This window comes from Peromyscus maniculatus, chromosome 13 (assembly GCF_049852395.1).
Source record: "Peromyscus maniculatus bairdii isolate BWxNUB_F1_BW_parent chromosome 13, HU_Pman_BW_mat_3.1, whole genome shotgun sequence".
Taxonomy (NCBI): domain Eukaryota; kingdom Metazoa; phylum Chordata; class Mammalia; order Rodentia; family Cricetidae; genus Peromyscus; species Peromyscus maniculatus.
In genome coordinates, this window is record NC_134864.1 from 6,085,025 (window position 1) to 6,105,228 (window position 20,204).

Below are 20,204 nucleotides of genomic sequence, written 5' to 3' on the forward strand. Positions count from 1 at the left end.
GCTGGGCTCTCTATAAAAAGGTTTAATTCAGCTTTGGAAACCCATGGTCAAGGAGCAGACAAGAGGTCTGGTGAGGGGTGGTAGCCGATGTAAGAATAAATGGGGAAGGAGCAGGCACCACTTGCAAACAATAGGAAGCTAGAGAGCTGAGCGGAGTCAAGCTTGGGGCTTTTATAACCACCCTGAGAACTCAACAAGGTTCTAGGTTAATCCTTTCCAGGAGGCAAACCCCTACTCAGGCGGAGGAACCCACCATACAACAGGGGCACATGTCTACCAGCGTTACCACCCTGGGAAGTCTTGCAACATATGTAAAGACTACTGGGGTCCAGCCCCACTATAGTCTTTTCCCCGAGTTCCAGAAGAGATGCTACCATCGCCGGATTAATTAATCTGAGGGATACTTGAATAAATCTATGTACACGAAACTCTTTCGTCCATACACTTTTTTCTTGAGTCAGTTCTCTCTACACAGCTTCTATTCTGCTCTTGCCAGATTTCTCTCTACACTTTTCTGTTGTTCTCTTTAAGTTCTATCTTAATTCTCCCATCTAGTTCTTCCCCATCTCATTCTTTCTCATCTCATTTTCCCCCATCTTGTTCTATCTGGCTCTTCCTCATCTTCCATCTCATTCTTCTAGTTCCTCAATCTAGTCCTCCCAAGTCTGAGGTTTTCAGTTATATATCCATACAAAGCAGCAATTCTCTGACCAAGACAAGGTCACACAGGCTTGAACTCTTACGGGGTCCAAAGGAGGGGCGATAAGATCCACACAAAGAGCAGTAATTGTCAGCTATCATAGCAACCCAAAAGGGAAGTGGCTAATGGGGAATGAATCACCTAAAGGCCAAATTTGGTTACAGATCTGAAAAAGGGTATACGTGTGCTCAAACTATATTCTTTTTTTTTTTTTTTTTTTTTTTTTTGGTTTTTCGAGACAGGGTTTCTCTGTGTAGCTTTGCGCCTTTCCTGGAGCTCACTTGGTAGCCCAGGCTGGCCTCGAACTCACAGAGATCCGCCTGACTCTGCCTCCCAAGTGCTGGGATTAAAGGCGTGCGCCACCAACGCCCGGCTTTCAAACTATATTCTTAAAGTGGTCAGGGAAAATGTTAGGATTCTACCAGTCACTGAGTCATGAGTGAAAAAGGGTATATGTGTGCTCAAACTATATTCTTAAAGTGGTTAGGGAAAATGTTAGGATTCTACCAGTCACTGAGTCATGAGTGAAAAAGGGTATATGTGTGCTCAAACTATATTCTTAAAGTGGTTAGGGAAAATGTTAGGATTCTACCAGTCACTGAGTCATGAGTGAAAAGAAAACTCTTTCTCCCTCTTTGGAGCCTTATCTGACTCAACCTAATCCTGGCTGTGCCATTTTCTGGCAGGGCAGGGGAAGTGAACTCGGTAACTAGGGAACCTGTGTCACAGCTAGATGTACCTGGTATGCAAAAGCCCTTTAGTTCTGAGTTAACTGTTAAAGGAGATCTGGAGCTAGGGGGCTGGAGAGATGACTCAGCGGTTAAGAGCACTGGGTTGCTCTTCCAGAGGACCTGAGTTCAATTCACAGCAACCACAATGTGGCTCCCAACCATCTATAGTGGAATCTGATGGCCCCTTCTGGCATGAAGGCATACATGCAGAACACTCATAAATAAAATATAAAAAAAAAAATAAAATAAAATAAAAAAGGAGATCTGGAACTAAGATAGCACTTAAGGAAGGTTAAGCTTAATTAGCACATCCACCAGGCCTTCTCTAATGAATAGTCTGGATGCTATCTACCTGCGGTCTGTTTTTAGACAGTCTGGGAAGTATCTCAGATAAGATACTTTTCCTCTGGAGAAGATCCTGGCTGGATTGCTGCTAATGATGAAAACTACAGAAGGCCTGAAGTGAGGGGTCTAGCTGTGTGACCGCTGTTAGCAGTTGGGAGATGTTATCCAAATACTGTAATCGTATAGGGGAAATTGTGCCCAATGGATGATCAAACACACTGTTCTAGGAATGGAAAAGCTACAATAGCACACGAGAAATTTGTTGCAGGAAACGGCTAATATTCAAAAGCCAATATCACCAAGACTCCTTAAGCCTTGGCTTTACCTCTGGAAAGGCCCTTGGCTTCTTCCAGGTATAGCTTGTTATAGTCAGCTGAATTCCTACTTCATATGTCTACAGCCCGCAGCACATATGAACCCTTGGGAGACACTTTAACCACAGCACCCACATATGCAAGTTCCTGCCCAATATGAACCCCCTTGAAGCAAAACTGTAGAATATACAGCATTAAATTACTTATGTGAGTTAAAACCAGAGAAGTTACCAGTTGATCATTCCTTTAGCAGATCTTATACTCTACACAGACTTCCACCCTTGTCCAGCCCAGCCCAGCCCAGCCCAGCCCAGCCCAGCTTCCTCCATTATGTCACACCAGACCCCCAAGTTCTCAGGAAGCATCAGGCCCAAAGAAGGGCCTAGAGGTGCCGAGGCCGAGCCTGCCCTGGGAGGGCCTAAGCCCGCAAGAACTGTCAAAATGTTCCGAGGGAATCATGAGCCTCTCGCAAGGTGTCAGACTCTGTTCTCACTGATTGAAGTCCTTTCAAGTCTAGATGAAGCCCTAACCATGTCCAGAGGTGGGGGTGTGGGCCAGGAAGGTTACATGGGACCCCCCCCCAATAGAAATGTGATTTTTTTTAAAGAGACAGGCCCTTACTCTGTAGCCCAGGCGAGGCTTGAACTCAGCGGGATCCTCTTGCTTTGCTGGAATTCGGGGTGAGCCAGCACTCAGCGGGAACTGTCCTCACAGGAAGAGACACCAGAGGTCTCTCTCCACCTCCACGTGTCTGTCCGCCTGCACTGCCATCTCAGCCTTCTATCCTTACAACAGCTCACTGCCAGCAACTTGGCTGCTTGAAGTGCCGGGTCCATGGTCAACCAGGGCAGCCAGGCTGACTCTCAGGCACTGTGAATGCGGTCCTGGCTGGAGACGAGAGGGAAAGGGCAAGAGCAGGCGACCTGCTGAGGGAAGGACAGGAGGGAAGTGTGGCCTTCAGTTTTACACTGAAAAAACATCCACAAGGCAGCAGTGTGCCACTGTCACTACAGGGCTGGCACGTGGGTTTTGTCACCATATAGGAACATTTGAAATTGTTCATTAAAAACTGCTACCGGCAACTAGAAACCACCTCCATAGAAACAGAGCGTCACGGATGCTGCATGGCTGCAAGAGCATCTGGAAATAAATCACAACTGTTTCAAGTCCATTCTAAAAGCATCTTGGAGTTACTTCTTGTGAGTGAATCTCAGGCGGTTTTAGATGACTTTATCTTTTAAAGACCCAACAGTCCTATTTATTTCAAGGATCACTGTGTCTGGGGCTCAAATGTAGGTTTCATAACAAAGTCATGCTTCAAACAAACAGAAAATGTGGAGAATGCTCTCGATGTCATGTCTAAATGGGAAAAGGAAAACCTGAGACAAACAGGCCCACAGGACTGATTGACACTGAAGAGGTTAACTTTATTTGCAGACTCACACCAGGCCCTTTCCATGACACCGGCTGCCCCAGAGCTACTTTAAGGACAGACACCTCAAGCAGAGCAACACACAGGGGCAAAGCAAAGGCAGAATGGTCGTGGTGCTGCGTGCTTGAGGGGCATCTACGGCCAGCACGGGTGACAAGTGACAGAGACCCCATCGAAAAGCACAGCTGGGGCAAGGCAACATTTTTAAAAAGTCATTTTCCATCCTGAACGGTGAAGACAGTTCTTTGTACAGACCCAACGGTGCTTCAAGCCAGCTGCTCAATGCCTGGCTGCTACCCTCCTGCACTCATAAATGTTTATGACCACGATGGGAAACTCCATCGCGCTGAAGAACCCAAGGCACACTACAGCAATAGCATTAATGACAAAGGTTGTTGTTATCCCAGCAGGCCATGTGCCCTGTGGTAAATCCTGGGGCTTAAGTCTTGGCCCAACTTGAGTGAATTTAGGAGTTAGCAGACACAGCCCATCTTCTTACCATGAGACAGGACCTGCCCATCTCACCAAACGGTTCTCGTGTGGATAGAGTAAGGCATACAAAAGGCTCACTGGCTTCACACAAGGAAGGCACTAGCTAGCAATGGCCTTCATGTTATCACTGAATGTAGAGATCTGATCCCCTCTCCAAGTGACTTATAACTGAAGTAGAAAACAGAAGGAAGCCAAAGGCAGGAGCACCTGTGCATGTATATCCCTACTTGGGAAGGTTGGGGCAGGAGGGCCACAAGGTCAAGATTAGCTTGGGCTACATAGCAAGACCCGGTCTCAGAAAAACAAGAACAGGGTTTAAAAATGAAGTGGTAGGATTTTATAGGATCAAGAGCAGGAAGAAGGTCCAGACGGAAGGGCAGGGGACACGGCTGTGTTCCTGGGACAGCTGGGGACATGAGCAGAAGGCTGAGGACACAGGGGCTGGATGAGGATGGAGGTTATGGGCTTCCGTTTTAGAGACCTTGTCCTTCCCATCACAGGATCTCAGGTTATGCTGAAGTGACCTGACTATGAGCACACTCTCTCAGTCACTCCCAGTGCCCGGAGCAGGCCACTGAACACAAGGTGGCAGTCTGGTCTAGGAAAAGGCTCAAGAGGTCGAGGCAGTTAGGCAAACAGCTCTAGACCAAAAACAAGGATACTGTTGGTGGGTACACCCTGAGACCCAGTTGTCATAGGTTGCTCTACAGGTCTAGCCCTGCTGTGACCTGATCATAGGCAAGTCCCTTCCTGGAATTTCAACCAGGAAGATAGAGTTCACAAAGTATTTTACCCATGGAAATCAATTAGAAAACAAAAATACTCTCAGCATTTGGGAAGCAGAGGCAGGAGGAGCAGGAACTCAAGATCATCTGGACTATACAGTGAGGCCAAGGTCAGTCCTTAATTAGGTAAGAACCTGTCTCAAAAACCAAATGAAACAAAAATTCCCCCCAAAAGAAAAAATAAAATCCAGAGCTCCAAAGATCAAGCCAAGGGTTCTATATTATGCCCTAGTCCATGTTTACCATGTTTACCCATGTTTACCATGTCCTCTTGAAGCATGGGTAGGTGCAGAGGCAGAAGTATGGATGGTGAAGATGTGGGGGAGAGCGGAGTAGAGACAAGGCAAATAATTAAAATTAAGAGAAAGAATACCATTGAGGATCCTCCTGAATATGGTCAGGAGAAGCAATAATGGCTGATAATGGCTGAGCTTGGCTGGGTGGCCAGGGAAGCCCAAGGCACCACTAACATTCCACACGAAAGGACAGAGATGATGGTGTGGTGCAGAGCGGGGCGGGTGGCCGGATGGAGGTGATGGTGTGATGCAGAGCGGGGCGGGTGGCAGGATGGAGATGATGGTGTGATGCAGAGTGGGGCGGGTGGCCGGATGGAGATGATGGTGTGATGCAGAGCAGGGCGGGTGGCTGGACGGAGATGATGGCATGATACAGAGCAGGGCGGGTGGCTGGACGGAGATGATGGCGTGATACAGAGCGGGGCGGGTGGCCTCACAGAGATGATGGTGTGATGCAGAGCAGGGCGGGTGGCCGGATGGAGATGATGGTGTGATGCAGAGCGGGGCGGGTGGCCACACAGAGGCTGAGTGTCTACAGGGGCTGCAGAGTTATAGACTGCTTAGCAAGTGTGATGCCCCGAGTCCCATTTCCAACAAGAGAGACAGAAGTGTTTGCCACAGAGTCTTGTCCCTCAGCAGCTACTTGATACACATAACCACCACGCCCAACAGACAGAAACGCCTCATCAGCAGTCAGGCCCCTCAGGGTCAGCTTGCTCTTCTGCCCAGAGCACGGCTTTGCTTGCTGTTCCTGAGGAATCCTGAGACTTGGCCTGGTGCGCACACGTGGGAGGGTACGACAACTTGCGCCTCTTTGTTGGGAACCGAGGGTCTCTCACGATAGTGCTAGTAGTCCACGCAGACATGTGTGCCTCAACTGGAATTGAGTCTTGTGGGCTTCTTATGCTCCAGCCAGGAGATGTTGACGATTTGGGGGAACTCTGGAATCCAGAGTCTGGATTTAATTTTCTTAAGTCCTCTGTCTGACTAGGAACAGCTGCACCAGCTTTCACTGGAGGTACTGGAACATGAGAGGTCACCTTCACCCGCTGAGGTGACATCAGGCAATACTTCTGATAAAGCTTGTCAAATTCTTTTTTAATCTCATCATAGCGATTCCCCCCACAACCCTGAGGGCCTATCCATGGTGCTGAAATTGCTCTACTGGGTGATACCGCCTTTCTGATGGGTCCAGAATTATGTCCTTGAAGAAAAAGGCCAGACATCTGTTGAGATTGGCCTGGGCTTTGTGAGGCACTGTCCTCTGACAGTGAAGGAGCGGGATCACTCCTTGGGAGACATCTACTGGCTTTGACAGACATTTCGCTCAGGTCTTCAAAAGCCTCACTTGACCTCTTTGCCTTTCCTCTGTTGAAAAGTAAACTCAGCCTGTGGGTTTTTACGCCCTGGGGGCTGCCTGGGCTTCTAGAACCACCTCTGTACACATCTACAGCCCAGGACTCTGTGGGGCCAGGCAGGTGAAGTTTTTTCCCAGAAGACAGGCAACATTCCTGATGAAGCTGCTCAAATTTCCTTCTAATCTCCCTGTAGCACTTCTCTGCTCGACTCGGAAGCATCCTGGGTCTGGGGAGCGCTTTAACAGGTGAGATTAGCCACTGCAAGGTCTTGAGTCTGTTTTCTCGCTCAAGGTAGTACATCGTGTTTAAGTCTAAACACTTCTGAGGTGTCCCCTGAAGCTCCTTCCAAGCTGGACTGAGTTTATGGACTTGGAGTTTGCTTCCTTCAAGAGATCCCCTTTTCAGTTTTAAGTCTCTCTTGTGGGGAGCAATGTGCAATACATTCTTGCAGTCTTTTAATATTCTGGCCTCTTTCCCTGGCTCTAAGCAGGGCCCCTTCTTGGAGCTCCTCTGGGAGGGCTTGCTCCTGTGGCAGAATGTCCTGTTCATGCGCACCCCACTCTTACGTGGGAGCCTCCTCTTGAGGTTCCGGGTCCGGTTGATGTAGGTCTTGGTGGAGATTATGCACGAAGGCTTTAAGCTCAGCAGCCTACTCATTGAATGCATCATGCCTTCGTATAAATCGCTGACTGTCACATTGCAAATGTCATCCTCAAGGGACTGGTTGCCTAAGCTGTTGCTGCTGGTGTCTAGTAAGGAGAAGCTGTCATTTCTAGGTATAATGGCCATGTCAGCAGGGCAAGGGTTTGAGGGACTCGAGTCTCTGGAGGACGAAGCTGACACTTCAGGCATGCCAAAGCTCTCTGCAGAGATACTATCCTGGCATCCTGGGAGAAAACCAGACAAAGTCAGGCTACACCAGGGCTCCACTCATCCGTACTTACAGAAGGCTGGGGAGGTCAAGATGGAATCACAATCATGATGGTTTAAAACAACACAGACAAAATAAAACCCCAGAAATGTTAAGGACAGACTCTTCTTGGGAGACTTTACTTTAGCAACTAAAACTAGATTTCGACTTTTCACCCTGCTTTGCAAAAGGAGTTTTCTACCCCTCACACTGTTTAGAGATTGCTGTCAGCTCAAAAGTCAATACAATACACATGGATAAAACACTTTACAAATAATTACAAAGGAAGTTCTACAAACATAAACATTCAATTAAAAAAAAATCCAACAAAGGAGACTGGAGAGATGACTTCGTGTTTAAGAGCACTTGCTGCTCTTCCGGAGGATCAGAGTTCGGTTCCCAGCACCCACACTGGGCAACAGACAAACGCCTATAACTCCAGCTCTGGGGGAATCTGATGCCCTTTTCTGGCCTCTGTGGTCTGTGGCAGCTGAACACATACACGCACACACGCAACAAAAGCCAGTATGTAACCCCAAACTCCTGACCTCTGCAAGTATGGCTGGGAAGACATGTTGCTGTGCATGGTGCAGCTTTGATTTCCTATTACATGACTATTTCATGGGTTTTGAAAACTAAAATCAAACCTATAGAAACAGGAAACGCCCAGCTGGAGCACTCAAGACAAGTGACCCCATGAAAAACAACCGTGATGGCAACTCAAGGGAATGTCAATGCTGTGGGTACCACCTGAGTGGGTCTATCGTGCAAAGGTCAGAAATGGCCACAAAGGACACTGTGGCTCAACTGGTAAAATTATATCACACCAAAGAGAAGTTTCCAGCACATTCTAAACTTTCTATAGTCATGGAGAGTCATCTGGTTCTTAGAAAGTACATGGAAGCATTTAGGGGTGCTATAAAAGTGAGCCAAATGAATATATACTGCTTGTGTTCCTACATGTGTGCCAGGGAGGGTCAGTGAAGGAACAATGATGGACGTTACCTGTGACACACGAGATGGCTGGCCACCGGTCACTCCTGTGCTGCTAGACTCTTAAGTATTCAAACCAAGGGCAAAGATCTATACAGCAACTGGTATCATGACCACAGAGGGAAAAGCAGTTTATGATGAAAATGTCCAGGATAGCCTGGGCTACAGTGAGGCTATACTGAAGTAGTCTCTATTGTTCTAGGACATGTACATTTCACTAACCGTTCATGATGCTGAGACACACACATACATTGAACACCCCAAGTCTCCCAATTCATGTAAAATTACTCCCTTATACTCACCAGGGGCTGGTGTGACAGGTGAGGAAGGAACCCAAGTCATGAGCGTGTCCTTTCCGCCTCTCTTCTCTGCGCTCTGAAACAAGAGCCAATGATCATAAGAGTTTTAGATGTTAAGACTTTGGGTTTATGGTACTGGGTTCTCCCTAAAAATACACTGTCCTTGTTTGATGTCAAAACAAGCAATACAGCCGGATGGTGGTGGCGCACACCTTTAACCCCAGCACTTGGGAGGCAGAGCCAGGCAAATCTCTGAGTTCGAGGCCAGCCTGGGCTACAGAGTGAGATCCAGGACAGGTACCAAACCTTGTCTCGGAAAAAACAAACAAACAAACAAACAAACAAACAAAAAACAAAACCAAGCATGCATTGTAACATGACAGTAGCTGGTGGTCAATCTTCAAACACAGAGGGAAGGGGTGGCCCAAAGCATCTGAGAACTCTGTCCACAAGGGCATAGCCAGTTTTCTGGCAGCTATTCCCTGCCCAGCCATCAGTGGCTCTTGTCTACCACTACACTTGTGTGCTGGTTTGAAAAGAAAACGGCCCCCAAAAGAAGTGACATTACCAGGGCTTTGAGGGTTCCCGTATCCTCAAGCCACGCCCAGTGAGACACTCTACTTCCTGTTGCCTGTATATCCACATGTAGCGATATCCTTTCTCCAGCACCATGCCTACCTGCATGCCACCATGCTCCCCATTATGATGACAATAGACCAAACTCCTGAAACTGTAAGCCGCTACCTCAATTAAATGTTTTCTTTGTAAGAGTTGCCGTGGTTACGGTGTCTCCTCACAGCAATAGAAACCTAACTAAGACAACTTGGGTTAGTCAGAATTTCCAGACCATGTATATGGTGGGCAGAGGTCAGATAAACTCAGGACTAATGCTAATCCTTTTCCTCTGATCACATGGCAGCCAGGAGGACGGCACCTGCCCTGCTGGTGACAGAGAATGCCTTCCGAGGACAGTGACTGAGGGACCCTCCAACAGGCTTCCGCTGGCCACCAGCACAGGAAGAAATATCGACTCCAGGGAACCTGCAGTTGTCGGGGGAGGCAGTGCTTGTAATTAACATCACTCCTTAGGCATCCGGCATCAGGGCATTAGGACATCTGTTTTATGAAAGATGCTGACAGAACTTGGGAAGCCAGAGGTGACATCTCCAACACCAGCTTTCCTAGTTAGCATTAGCTATTAACCTGACACAGCCTAGAATCACCCAAGTTAACAGTCTTTATCAGGCAGTTTGTGGGCATTTGCGTGAGGGACTGTCTTGATCGCTAACTGACGAAGCAGGGCCTGGCCCACTATGGGCGGCACCATCCCACGGCAGGTGGTCCTGGGCTGAGAAAGCACAGCAGTGAAGTACAGGGCACCCACCTGTGCTAGGAGAAAGGCCTGCAGCCTTCCCTGCCTCCTCCTCACTCACCCCAGACCAGGTCAGCAGGCTGGGAACAGGAGTGGACCTCACCAGGGAAGGGGCGGTTGCTACTTCCTCAACTGTGCAGCTAAGAGCTGGAGCTGCCCTTGGAGTCTGTGGCCCCTGGAGCTGAGCTGCCCCAGGGCAGTGGACAAGTCACCCTCCCACAGGACTCCGAGTTTCCCTGATGCTGCCCAGTAGGCCCCTGAGGTGTTCATTGAAGAAGAGAAAAAGTCTCACAGCATGTGTCAAGTGTGGAATCCCTTTCACAGGCTCCGAGGACAGAACATGGAATCCTGACCACTGCACCCCAACTTGTCTTTAATGTCTGGCCAACTCTTACCAACAGACACAGGTTACCTTAAAGTACTCTGCATCTTGAAGCAGAATATCCACCTGGCTCAAGTACTTCCTTCTTAAATCATTTTTCCAAGGGCTTCCAGGCACTGCAAGCTGATCAGGAAGAAAGTCAGAACACTCAGTCAGAAGGCCAGGTACCTCCAGACTCGTGAATTCTGGAACAATCTGAAAGCTCATGAAGGCTTGAGCATTTAAAGGAAGTTATTCAAAGGTACTCTTCCACATTCACTGGTACAAAGTGGTACGGCCTCTTAGAACTCCCAGACCCAGTGTGTGATTGCAGGGAATTTATCAGGGATTAGAGAGAGGAAAATGACCAAGAGCACACAAGCCTGAAGATGTCGATAACAGTGTTACTAGAAAGAAAGTGGGGAGGTTGGAGACGATCTGATCAGCCTGGCTCCAAATGAGAAGAGAGCCCTGGCTCTCCTGCTCTCCACACTGGAAGGGGTCACCTCCCTTCCTGACACCCAGTGCCACAAGGCCAGGAAAGCGCTCTAATGATTAAGCTCTGTGAGAGCTGCCACCTCCACCAACCAACCAGGGAGATGAGACTCAGAGGGTACAAGGAGGCAGGTCACTCACCCTGACCATACAGATTTTTAAACAATAACCTGGAAACACTTCCTCACGTTACTGCCTGAGGGCAAGGCTGGCTGGTAACCACACTGACATCTAGCGGTCCGTCAAGGATGATGGCATGGAGCAAACACCTTCCTGAGTTAAGTCTGCTCAGCCAACACGTAAGTAAGCAAAGCGCAGACCTCTGAGAAGGAAGAGCCTGGGTCTCTGGATCTGAAAGGTGACCAGAGCGGAAGGCAGCAGCAGCAGAGCCTTGGAGACATCTAGAAACGAGGTCTGTGCTCTGGGAGCTGCAGCCGTTCCGAGGCTGCCCACGGTCACTAGGAGCTTCTCTTACCGTCAAGGTGCACGCTGGCCGATCCTCCTCTTCTAGGCTTGTGTCTGCACTGCTGCTGTCTGAACCTAGAGGTAGGGAAGATTCCAGCGCATGCAGCATCTCAGAGCATGTACCCCACATCTCAAGGATCACCCGAGACAGGTCTACAGTGAAGACCCCTGTTGGCTTAAGAATGTTTCCCTGGGGTGGGGAAGGTGGCTTAGGGATTAAGAGTGTGGCAAGCACCTTTAATTCCAGCACTCAGGAGGCAGTGGCTGGCAGATCTCTGTGAGTTCAAGGCCAGCCTGGTCTACAGAGCAAGTTCCAGGATAGCCAAAGCTACACAAAACAAAACAAAACCAATCAATCAAACAAACAAAAAACCCAAAAAGCAAAAAGAATGCTTACAGCTCTTCCAGGGGACATGAGTTCAGTTCACAGCACTCATTGGTCAGCAGACAACTACCTGTAACCCTAGCTCCAGGGAAATCTGATGCCTCATACACATAATTTAAACAAAATAAATCTTAAAAAAAAGCATGTTCCTCTTGTACTCATGATCGCCAGTCATCCAGAGCCTCTGTGCAAGAAGACACCAACTCAGTAATAGGAGCAGCAGATTCTCCATTCAGTCACCTTCGGTCTGAAACACTCTGACGCTCGCCCAGCAGAGCCAACTCCAGGGACAACGGGAGTCTCCACCTGTTGCCCAACAGTCAGGGGCTGGGCCACTGGACAGTGAAATGTGGCTAGTCAGGCTGAGGGACAGAGCTTTTAACTTACAATTAATTCACTGAAACGTCCGCAGGGTGCTCATGGCCCCAACACCCAAGGAACCATTTTGAGTAGCTTCAAGTAGTGGGGGAGGCTGCAGAATTAAGTGTTTGTGGGGTTAGGATCTGGATTAGGAACCCCAGCAAGCGGCATTACCACCTTCTCCCTGCTTTCACTTGGAAAAAAAGTCTGCCACCCCCTCCCCCTGCCTCCTCACTATGTAGCCTTGGCTGGCCTGGAACTCCCTTTGTAGATCTAGCCGGCCTCAAACTCACAAAAATTCCACCTGCCTTTGCCTTACAAGTGCTTGGATTAAAGATGAGTGCCATCACACTGGGCTCCAGACTAAAGTTCTAAAGATAGACTTCAGCCAGAATGAACCAGGTGAGGAAGATCTGGGCAACTAGAGACTCAAGGTGGCCAGTGGGAGCATCTTTCTGTAATATGGCTGCAAAGGGATTGACTGGAGGGAGCTGAGGAGACAGGACGAGCACAGCCTGGGAGCCTTTGGAAGGGGAGGAAGCTGAGTCAGCAAAGACTGGCTGCAGGGGTGAGGAACGGGGAGGGGTCCTTTCTATAGAAGCTGGTGCTCAAAGGGCAAACCCCGAGACCTACTAAATGCTGACACTAGTGGGCAGGACATGGTTTCCCACTTTCCAAGGACCTAGGCGGACAAGAAATCTACATAGAACATCAACAGTGCGAAACCTCCTCTGTGAACTGCTGTGACGGAGACAAGCCGGCCTTGTCCCTAGCCTCCCTTTCTAACAAAGGGGCACTTACCGGCTCCCAGGACTTGTGTGCAGGGCTGTAAATGCTCATTGCCGTCTGGACTCTGCCTATTTAATCTGGCAATCATCTTCCCAGAAGGGTCCTTGGGGTATAAAAATCAAGAAATACAAGCTTGCTTAAGTAACAACACATTTCTAGCCACTGTATATCAACACATTCACAATCCTAGTGGGACACATCGGGGAACAGGAAGCTTTGCAATTATCTTCCGGTACGTGCTTAAAGAGGGGCCTCAAGACTCCCAGAAACAGTGGGAAATTCCAGTAGTCAAGGAGAGAATGCAGCAGTGGTCAGGAACCCACGGGTCAAGCTGGGATCTATATTACTGTAATGTCTACGGACTTGCGACCGCTGAGGTCCTTGCTGGGTGGAGCCACTGAGCACTGTCAAATGGTCACTCCCCCGAGGAGGCCACTCTACTTTCTAAGGCCTGTGCTCACCAGGCTCCACTAAGAAGGCACCACATGCTTACGAGTAAACTGCCAGCACTCGACATAGAAGGCTGCTTACGTGATTTAGAAGCCAGCATGGTGAGTGATGTTCTTTCAGGTGCCTAGCTCTATGGGCTCAGGGAACCTGAGGTGGCCAAAATCAGCATCAAACTAAGTCACTTCTACCTCCAAGGACTTCACTGCAAACTAAGACCTCAAAGTTTTCAGCTTAAATTTTATGGCTTCCAGTGTCTGAAGGGCAGAACTTCTGACACTCAGGGAAGCAGCCAGTCCTCAGCACCCCCTACAGCTTGTTTGGTACCTACAAAGAGAGCCCCGGACAAACCAGGGCAGGGCAATGGTGGGTCAGTCCATCCTAACTTCCTGCCTCCCAATCCTCAGCAGGGCAATCTTGGAACCAGCATAAACACCTGGTCTTGGGGAGAGATCTCCAATAATAATAAACCCCAGTAACACCGTGGAGGTCTCCAGTTGTAACTACAGACTGTGCACGCTCACTTTCTTAGTCCTAAGAAAAGCTCTAGCAATTCTAGACCCCAGGCAGAGGGTCTGCTACATTTTAAACAAAAACCTTAAATAAGGGCTGGAGAGATTGCTCAGAGGTTAAGAGCACTGACTGCTCTTCCAGAGGTCCTGAGTTCAATTCCCAGCAACCACATGGTGGCTCACAACCACCTGTAATGAGATCTGGCGCCCTCTTCTGTATACATAATAAATAAATAAATCTTTAAAAAAAAAACAACCCTTAAATAATTAATTTCTGCTACCAGGATTGGCATGTGAGCACCACTGACAGGTGTGCCACTGTGCGTGTGATGTAAAGACAGCACGACCTGTGGCCCTGATGACGATGACGGATGGGGCCAGGACAGGCTGCTCCGAGGACCATGCAACGGGCTTCATAAATCAAGTCATGGAATATAGCAGACGTGTTCACTTCCACCCCCCTGGTGGCTTCCCTTACAACAGAGCTAAGTAACAACAGCCAACACATGACTGGCACATCCCCGAGAACTTCCGTCTCTACAGACAAGCACGCGGACCCTGATTCACAACAGAGGAAGGCGCAAGGGCCAAATGCCTTGTAACGGATCAGCAGTTTAAAAAAAAAGGACAACTCTGGAACATGGCTGCAATCCTGGCGCTCCAGGAGGCCAAAGAGGACGGATGCGAGTCTGGGGCCGGTCTGGGCTGCGGTGTGGTTAGATTACACACTAGCTGGTAAAGACCGGGGCTCCCTTGCTGTGACCTGGAAAGGGGTGTGAGGCGCGGTCAGACAGGGTGAAACAGCAGCAGGCATTACACGGCAGGGCAGTCAGCTAAGCCAGGTGTTCTAGCCCTCCTCCAGCTCCAACCACTAACCACGGAAGCTCAGTTTCAGAACTGCTGTCCACGCTGCGTAAGCTTCATCTTGATGCTGTGTCCTGGGTAACAGGTTTCCCTGGGAACCATGGCTGCCCAAGACTCAATTAGACCAGACAGCCTTATACTTATTACCAGGGCAAAGGCCACACACAGTCTCTCAGCAGGAAGGCAAACTATTGATGCCATCCAGGAAGCCAGTATCAGATCACTAGCTGTAAAGCCTTGGTACCAGGAGACCCTCCTAGAGACAGAGAAAGGCAGAAGGATGTGTGATCCTGCACTCTATCTCTTCCTCGTCTTTCTGCTTCCTGGTTTCAGAGGAGAGGGGTATTGTTTTTTCTCAAAGGAAATGAGATTTGGTCTTTTTTGTAAGGACAAACAAACAAAGGAGCTCCTAGATGGCCTAGTCCACAGTCTGGAGGTCCCCAAGCTGGTCCAGCATCTGCACAGTTAAGATTGCTGTGAGGCCCTATGGACCATGATAGAGAAAATGTAGCATACAAGAGCCAGGCAATGGAAGAAATGCTTCTCAGTGACTCTTCAGAGGGAAAAGGCAGGACGCTCAAAGTGTCCATTGTTTTTGGAGTCTTCTGGGTGTAAACCAGATGCTTTATGTGAATTAAGCTACGCTGTGGTTATTCCAAGCAAACGTTCCAGTATGCTTAACTTGTTATGCCTTATCTCCTCTCATAAACTTGTATGCTGTATTATGTATTAATATATTAATCATTTAATTTGAGGAGGGTGAGGGGTGGGTCTCTACTCTTAATCTACTGCTAAATCCTCCTTTGTCCTTATGTGTCAATAAGGGTATCGTAATGTTCTTTTTAAGGAAATGAAGCCCATTGCTTCCCATCTCATGAGCTACACCTTGACCTAACGTTTTTATGGTGATTCTCTTCCTTACTTTTATTCCTTTCTAAGGTTTGCTGAAGATGGCGGTATATGGGGAGTGGTCTCCCGAAGCTCTCAGCAGTGGCCTCAGGGCTCACCCACGCTGGCATTCTGCCACACCAACGCACCACAGCAAAGCAGTAAGCAGTCAACTTGACGGTATTTACCTGAGTTTGTTCCTTGTTTCTTTCCTTTATCAGCTTTCCTCCCCAAACTCTCAATCCTTAAAAAATGAAGATGACAATTGAAGTAACCCAAAATGTTCAGTTTCTTCTCAAAAGACATCAACAGAAAGCCAAGCTGAATGGCACAAAGGCGCACATTAAAAGCAATCTGGGGCCAGGTGGTGGTGGTGCACGCCTTTAATCCCAGCATGTGGGAGGCAGAACCAAGCGGATCTCTGTGAGTTTGAGGCCAGCCTGGTCTACAGAGTGAGTTCCAGGACAGGCACCAAAACTACACAGAGAAACTGTGTCTCGAAAAACAAACAGACAAACAATAAGCAATCTGGGTTTTGACAGTGCTGGACAACTTCACTAATGGCAATCTCTCCTACTCAGAAGGCAGAAGCTTACCCAATTTCACCACTAACCTGAAGGGCCGAAGACAGCTCATATTCCATACTGCTCTTAAGATGAATATTTACTGGGGAGGGGGCGCATACATCATACATTTACAGAGCAAGCTTTCTTGTTTTTGTTTTTTCGAGACAGGGTTTCTCTGTGTAGCGCTGGCTGGCTGCTCAGGAACTTGCCCTGTAGACTAGGCTGGCCTTGAACTGAGTGCTGGAATTAAAGGTGTGGGCCACTACCACCTGCCTAGAGCAAGCATTTTTTTTTTTTTATAATTTTTTTTTTTTTTAGATTTATTTATTTATTACATATACAGTGTTCTGTCTACATTCCAGAAGAGGGCACCAGATCTCATTATAGATGGTTGGGAGCCACCATGTGGTTGCTGGGAATTGAACTCAGGACCTCTGGAAGAACAGCCAATGCTCTTAACCTCTGAGCCACCTCTCCAGCCCGAGCAAGCATTTTTAGAGGGCAATTTTTGCACCTCCTCCTGGGTGTCAGTGCTTTCCTAGGGCAATCTAGCAGTATAATACAGAGAAGCCCACGTACAGAGAGCTCTGGAGTTCAAGTGGACCTGTCACTGACTAGCAGAATGCAATATACTCAGTTCTTCTAAATCTCCCAGGAAAACACAGGTTTCTTAGAAAGAATGGTGGGTTTTGAGATGGTTGTATTATAACAGAAGCAGAAAAAAATTTACACAGCACCCTCTATGTGCCAGATTTTACCAAGGAGACATCGTTTAGTACCCACAGCCCATCTGCATGTGACTCCTATACCCTCCAAGAAGTCCACGGGACAGAGACTTGCCATACTCACTGAAGAGACAGGCATGCAAAAGGAAGAGGAAGTTCAGATGACTGCTAGCCCAGGCTCTCCGCTCACAGAGCGGGCGTGTGAATTCTGGGAGGTGCTGACCACTGTACAACACAGCCTTTCCAGAACACAGCGATGCTTAAGTATATGTACTCAAGAGTCAAAGCAAGGCTCTGCTGCTGCTCTGAGAGGCCCCCTCTGTGGGAATCTACATTTAACTACAATGGCTTCTAAAAAGGGCTTTCACTGCAGGCTTGAAACTGAACTCTACAAAACTCAGACGTGCAGGCACAGATGAACCGTCAGGCAAATGATCCCGTCCCTGCTGCCTCTACCACAATCGCTGTCTTTAATCGGAAGTTCATACTGCATAGGGAGGGTCAGGAGCAGCTTAGGAAAGGCCATGCCAAAAACTCTCTCAGAATAAGTAGCAAGATGAGGGACTCATGGCATGAATCTAAGCTATGACTGCTAGGACACAGGGCTATTAACTAACAACGGCAGCCCTAGGAGTCTGTGTGCTGGCCAGTTCCCAGGGAGGGCCATTAAAGCTAACCGACCATGGTCTCAGACTGCAGATACTTCACTGTTTTTCATATAACTGACATCAGGTTTTCACCGACAAAATGAGTGTTATTCAAGATAGATGGACTGTCCAAAACAGATGGGGCCGCGTTACACAGCACAGTCCATGAGAGCCGAGCAGTCCTGGGTGCTGTTCCAATGGCCTGACCGGCACTCCGGTGACTCTTAATACACCCATATGCAGTACCCATAGTTGTCAATAAATATCCTTTTCATTTTACAGAGACGCTGTACTGCTAGGCAATGAGCTAGGGCTTCCGCGCCAGGCATTTAAAAAAAAAAAAATCAGGCTGCATGTGTGTCTCAGGCACTCCCTTTAGAGAAGCGACTTGGAAACCAGCAACTGACGGTTGCGAGGTCCCTATGAGTGAGGGGAACAAGTGCTGCATTGCAAATTCTAGACCCCACTATTTCAGCACAACGCCAAGAGGAGGAGGGTTCCGCACCTTGGGGCGTCTCGTAGGTCAGCGTGGCCATCTGCACCAGGGGGTCGTCCTCAAAGGGCTGGTTGTACTGCGGGGAAGGAGAGCCGGTCAGACCCCAGGGCGCTGGGTCCCCTCCCGCCTCGCCCTTCCCTCCTCCCGCGGCCCGCCAAGCCCACCTTCGCTATCAGCCGCTGCATGAGCGTCTGGAAACGGCTCCGGCTCTCCTTGAGCTCCTGCAGCAGCCGGGGATCCGACAAACCCTCAGCATCCATGGCGCAGGCCGCTCACCTCCCGGACTCTCCGCCGTTAAAGCCCACGCACAGATCAAATGTGCCGCCCCCCGCGCTGATAGGGCCTTTCAAAAGTATTTACGCAACCGGTCCCGCCCGAGTTTCCGGCCGCCTCTCCCAGGGAGCGCTTCCGGCGGAGACGAAGGAGGGAGGGCAGCCCGAGCGGGCGGAACATGCGCACCGCTTCCCCACGGTGCACTGCCGCGCCCCCTAGAGGCGTCTGGGCGAGTTGCCCGGGTGTCCCCGCTGGGTGCCGGAGGCGGTCCTGGTCCTTGAGTCTGGAGAAGCTTCTGACTTCCCAGCTTGGGAGGGCTGAGGAAGAGAGAGACAGCACCAAATAACTGTCCTGAAAGGAGTCAGGAAAGCCAATGTTCATAAATTCCAACCAAATATAAAGGTGCTGACCGATATTATAAATGTGACAAAATCTGTGGTTTTTGTCAGAGTTTTAATCCGCTCCCTCTCCAGTTTCTGATTATATGCTGTTTCTTGACTGACATCAGTATTGTTCCTTGAGGGGGTAAAAAACAAACAAACAAACAAAAAACAAAAAGAAAAAACATCCGTTTTATGAGGGCATTTACTTCGATTGATATTTAAAATTTTTTCCAGATAAGTTTTTTGGATTTTGTCTTCTTGCAGGGCCGAGGGATTGAACTCCAGTCTGGGATGGTTTCACTCTGGCTTCGGAACAGCTGCATTTGTGTGTTAGTGTGTCATCACGCATGTTTGCATTCTGTCCTTATCACCCCATATTCTAATGAGCACAGGGACAGTCTTTGACAAAACTGAAAAACAAGGACCAAATAATTTGTGCCAACATCAAACTTCCTAATTATTCTTCACTTTGATAGTCTACAATTTGCCTGATATTCTATTTTTCTTCAATTAAATAATTTCTCTTTTCTTTTTATATTTGTAAAAATATGGTCTCCCTTGGCTTGTAGTAGCTGTAAATCCTAGTGTTCATCCGTAGTACCTTGGATACTTCATTTTGAATGTTTTCAGATTTTCTTGGATTGTGGGGTTGGGTTAGGGCAGGAGGCAGTACTGGGGATTGAACCCAGGACCTCACTCATGTTAGTCAAGTGTTTTACCACTGAATCTACATCCCAGCTCCTCTTTCATTATATTTTTTTTACAGTGTGCAAACGTAGGCATTTATATTATTTATACATACAAGTGCTTGCTGTCACACAATTAATTATATTTTACTCTTTCATATTGTTAGGATATTTTGCTCACTTATAAACTATCTTGTATATTTGGTTTACTTAGAGATCATACTCTCTGAAATAATTGTGTTATTCACAGTGATTTCAATGGATAAAGAGATCAGGAAAGCCATTGTAAGAATTATGCTAAAGGCAGAGAATATAAAGGTAACGAGGACTATGGGGGTCCAGCCCCTCGATAGTCCCCTCCCAGGGTCCGCGGAAGGCTCTATCAACCAGCAGAGAATCTTTAAGGTCGGTAAATCAGTCTACGCACACAGAGTTCTTTGGTCCATTCGCTTTAATTCCTCTGGCATAACATCCTTTATACTCAGCTTCAGTTCTGTTCTCATGTCTAGCTCCTTTCTTGTCTGATTTCTCTCTATATTTATCTACTGTCCCCTCTAGGTTCTATCTTAATTCCTTCATTTAGTTCTGTCCCTTCTAGGTTCTCATCTATCTAGTTCTTTCCCCCATCAGCTTCTCTCCCGTCTCCTTCTCTCTCATCTGGCTCTTTCTCATCTTGTTCTTCCCCATCTGTCTCTTCCTCATCTTCCATCTCGTTCCTCTAGTCCTCTCTTTTAGCTCTTCAATCTAGTTCTTCCCCATCTCAGCTCGTTCCTCTCCAGTTCTTACCCATCTCGTTCTTCCATTTTCTTCTCTCTTTTCTGTCCTGTCCTCTGCT

At 48.2% G+C, this 20,204-nt stretch overlaps 1 protein-coding gene across 2 annotated transcripts; it reads right to left on the reverse strand.

Moving 5' to 3' along the window:
• Positions 1-3,496: 3,496 nt before the first annotated feature.
• Positions 3,497-18,515, reverse strand: Hjurp (Holliday junction recognition protein). 2 transcript variants are annotated; one of them, XM_042259804.2, is made up of 8 exons: positions 18,304-18,515; positions 18,037-18,103; positions 15,782-15,837; positions 12,895-12,985; positions 11,359-11,423; positions 10,440-10,532; positions 8,659-8,731; positions 3,497-7,340 (listed from the first exon to the last, which is right to left on the reverse strand). In XM_042259804.2, the coding sequence occupies exons 2-8, from the start codon at positions 18,065-18,067 to the stop codon at positions 5,782-5,784; spliced, it is 1,968 nt and encodes a 655-aa protein (XP_042115738.1). In that variant the 5' UTR covers positions 18,068-18,103; positions 18,304-18,515; the 3' UTR covers positions 3,497-5,781. The 2 variants fall into 2 exon arrangements, with proteins under 2 accessions (XP_042115738.1, XP_015862601.2); XM_016007115.3 differs by having other exon boundaries at positions 18,192-18,505.
• Between the last annotated feature and the right edge of the window lie 1,689 nt (positions 18,516-20,204).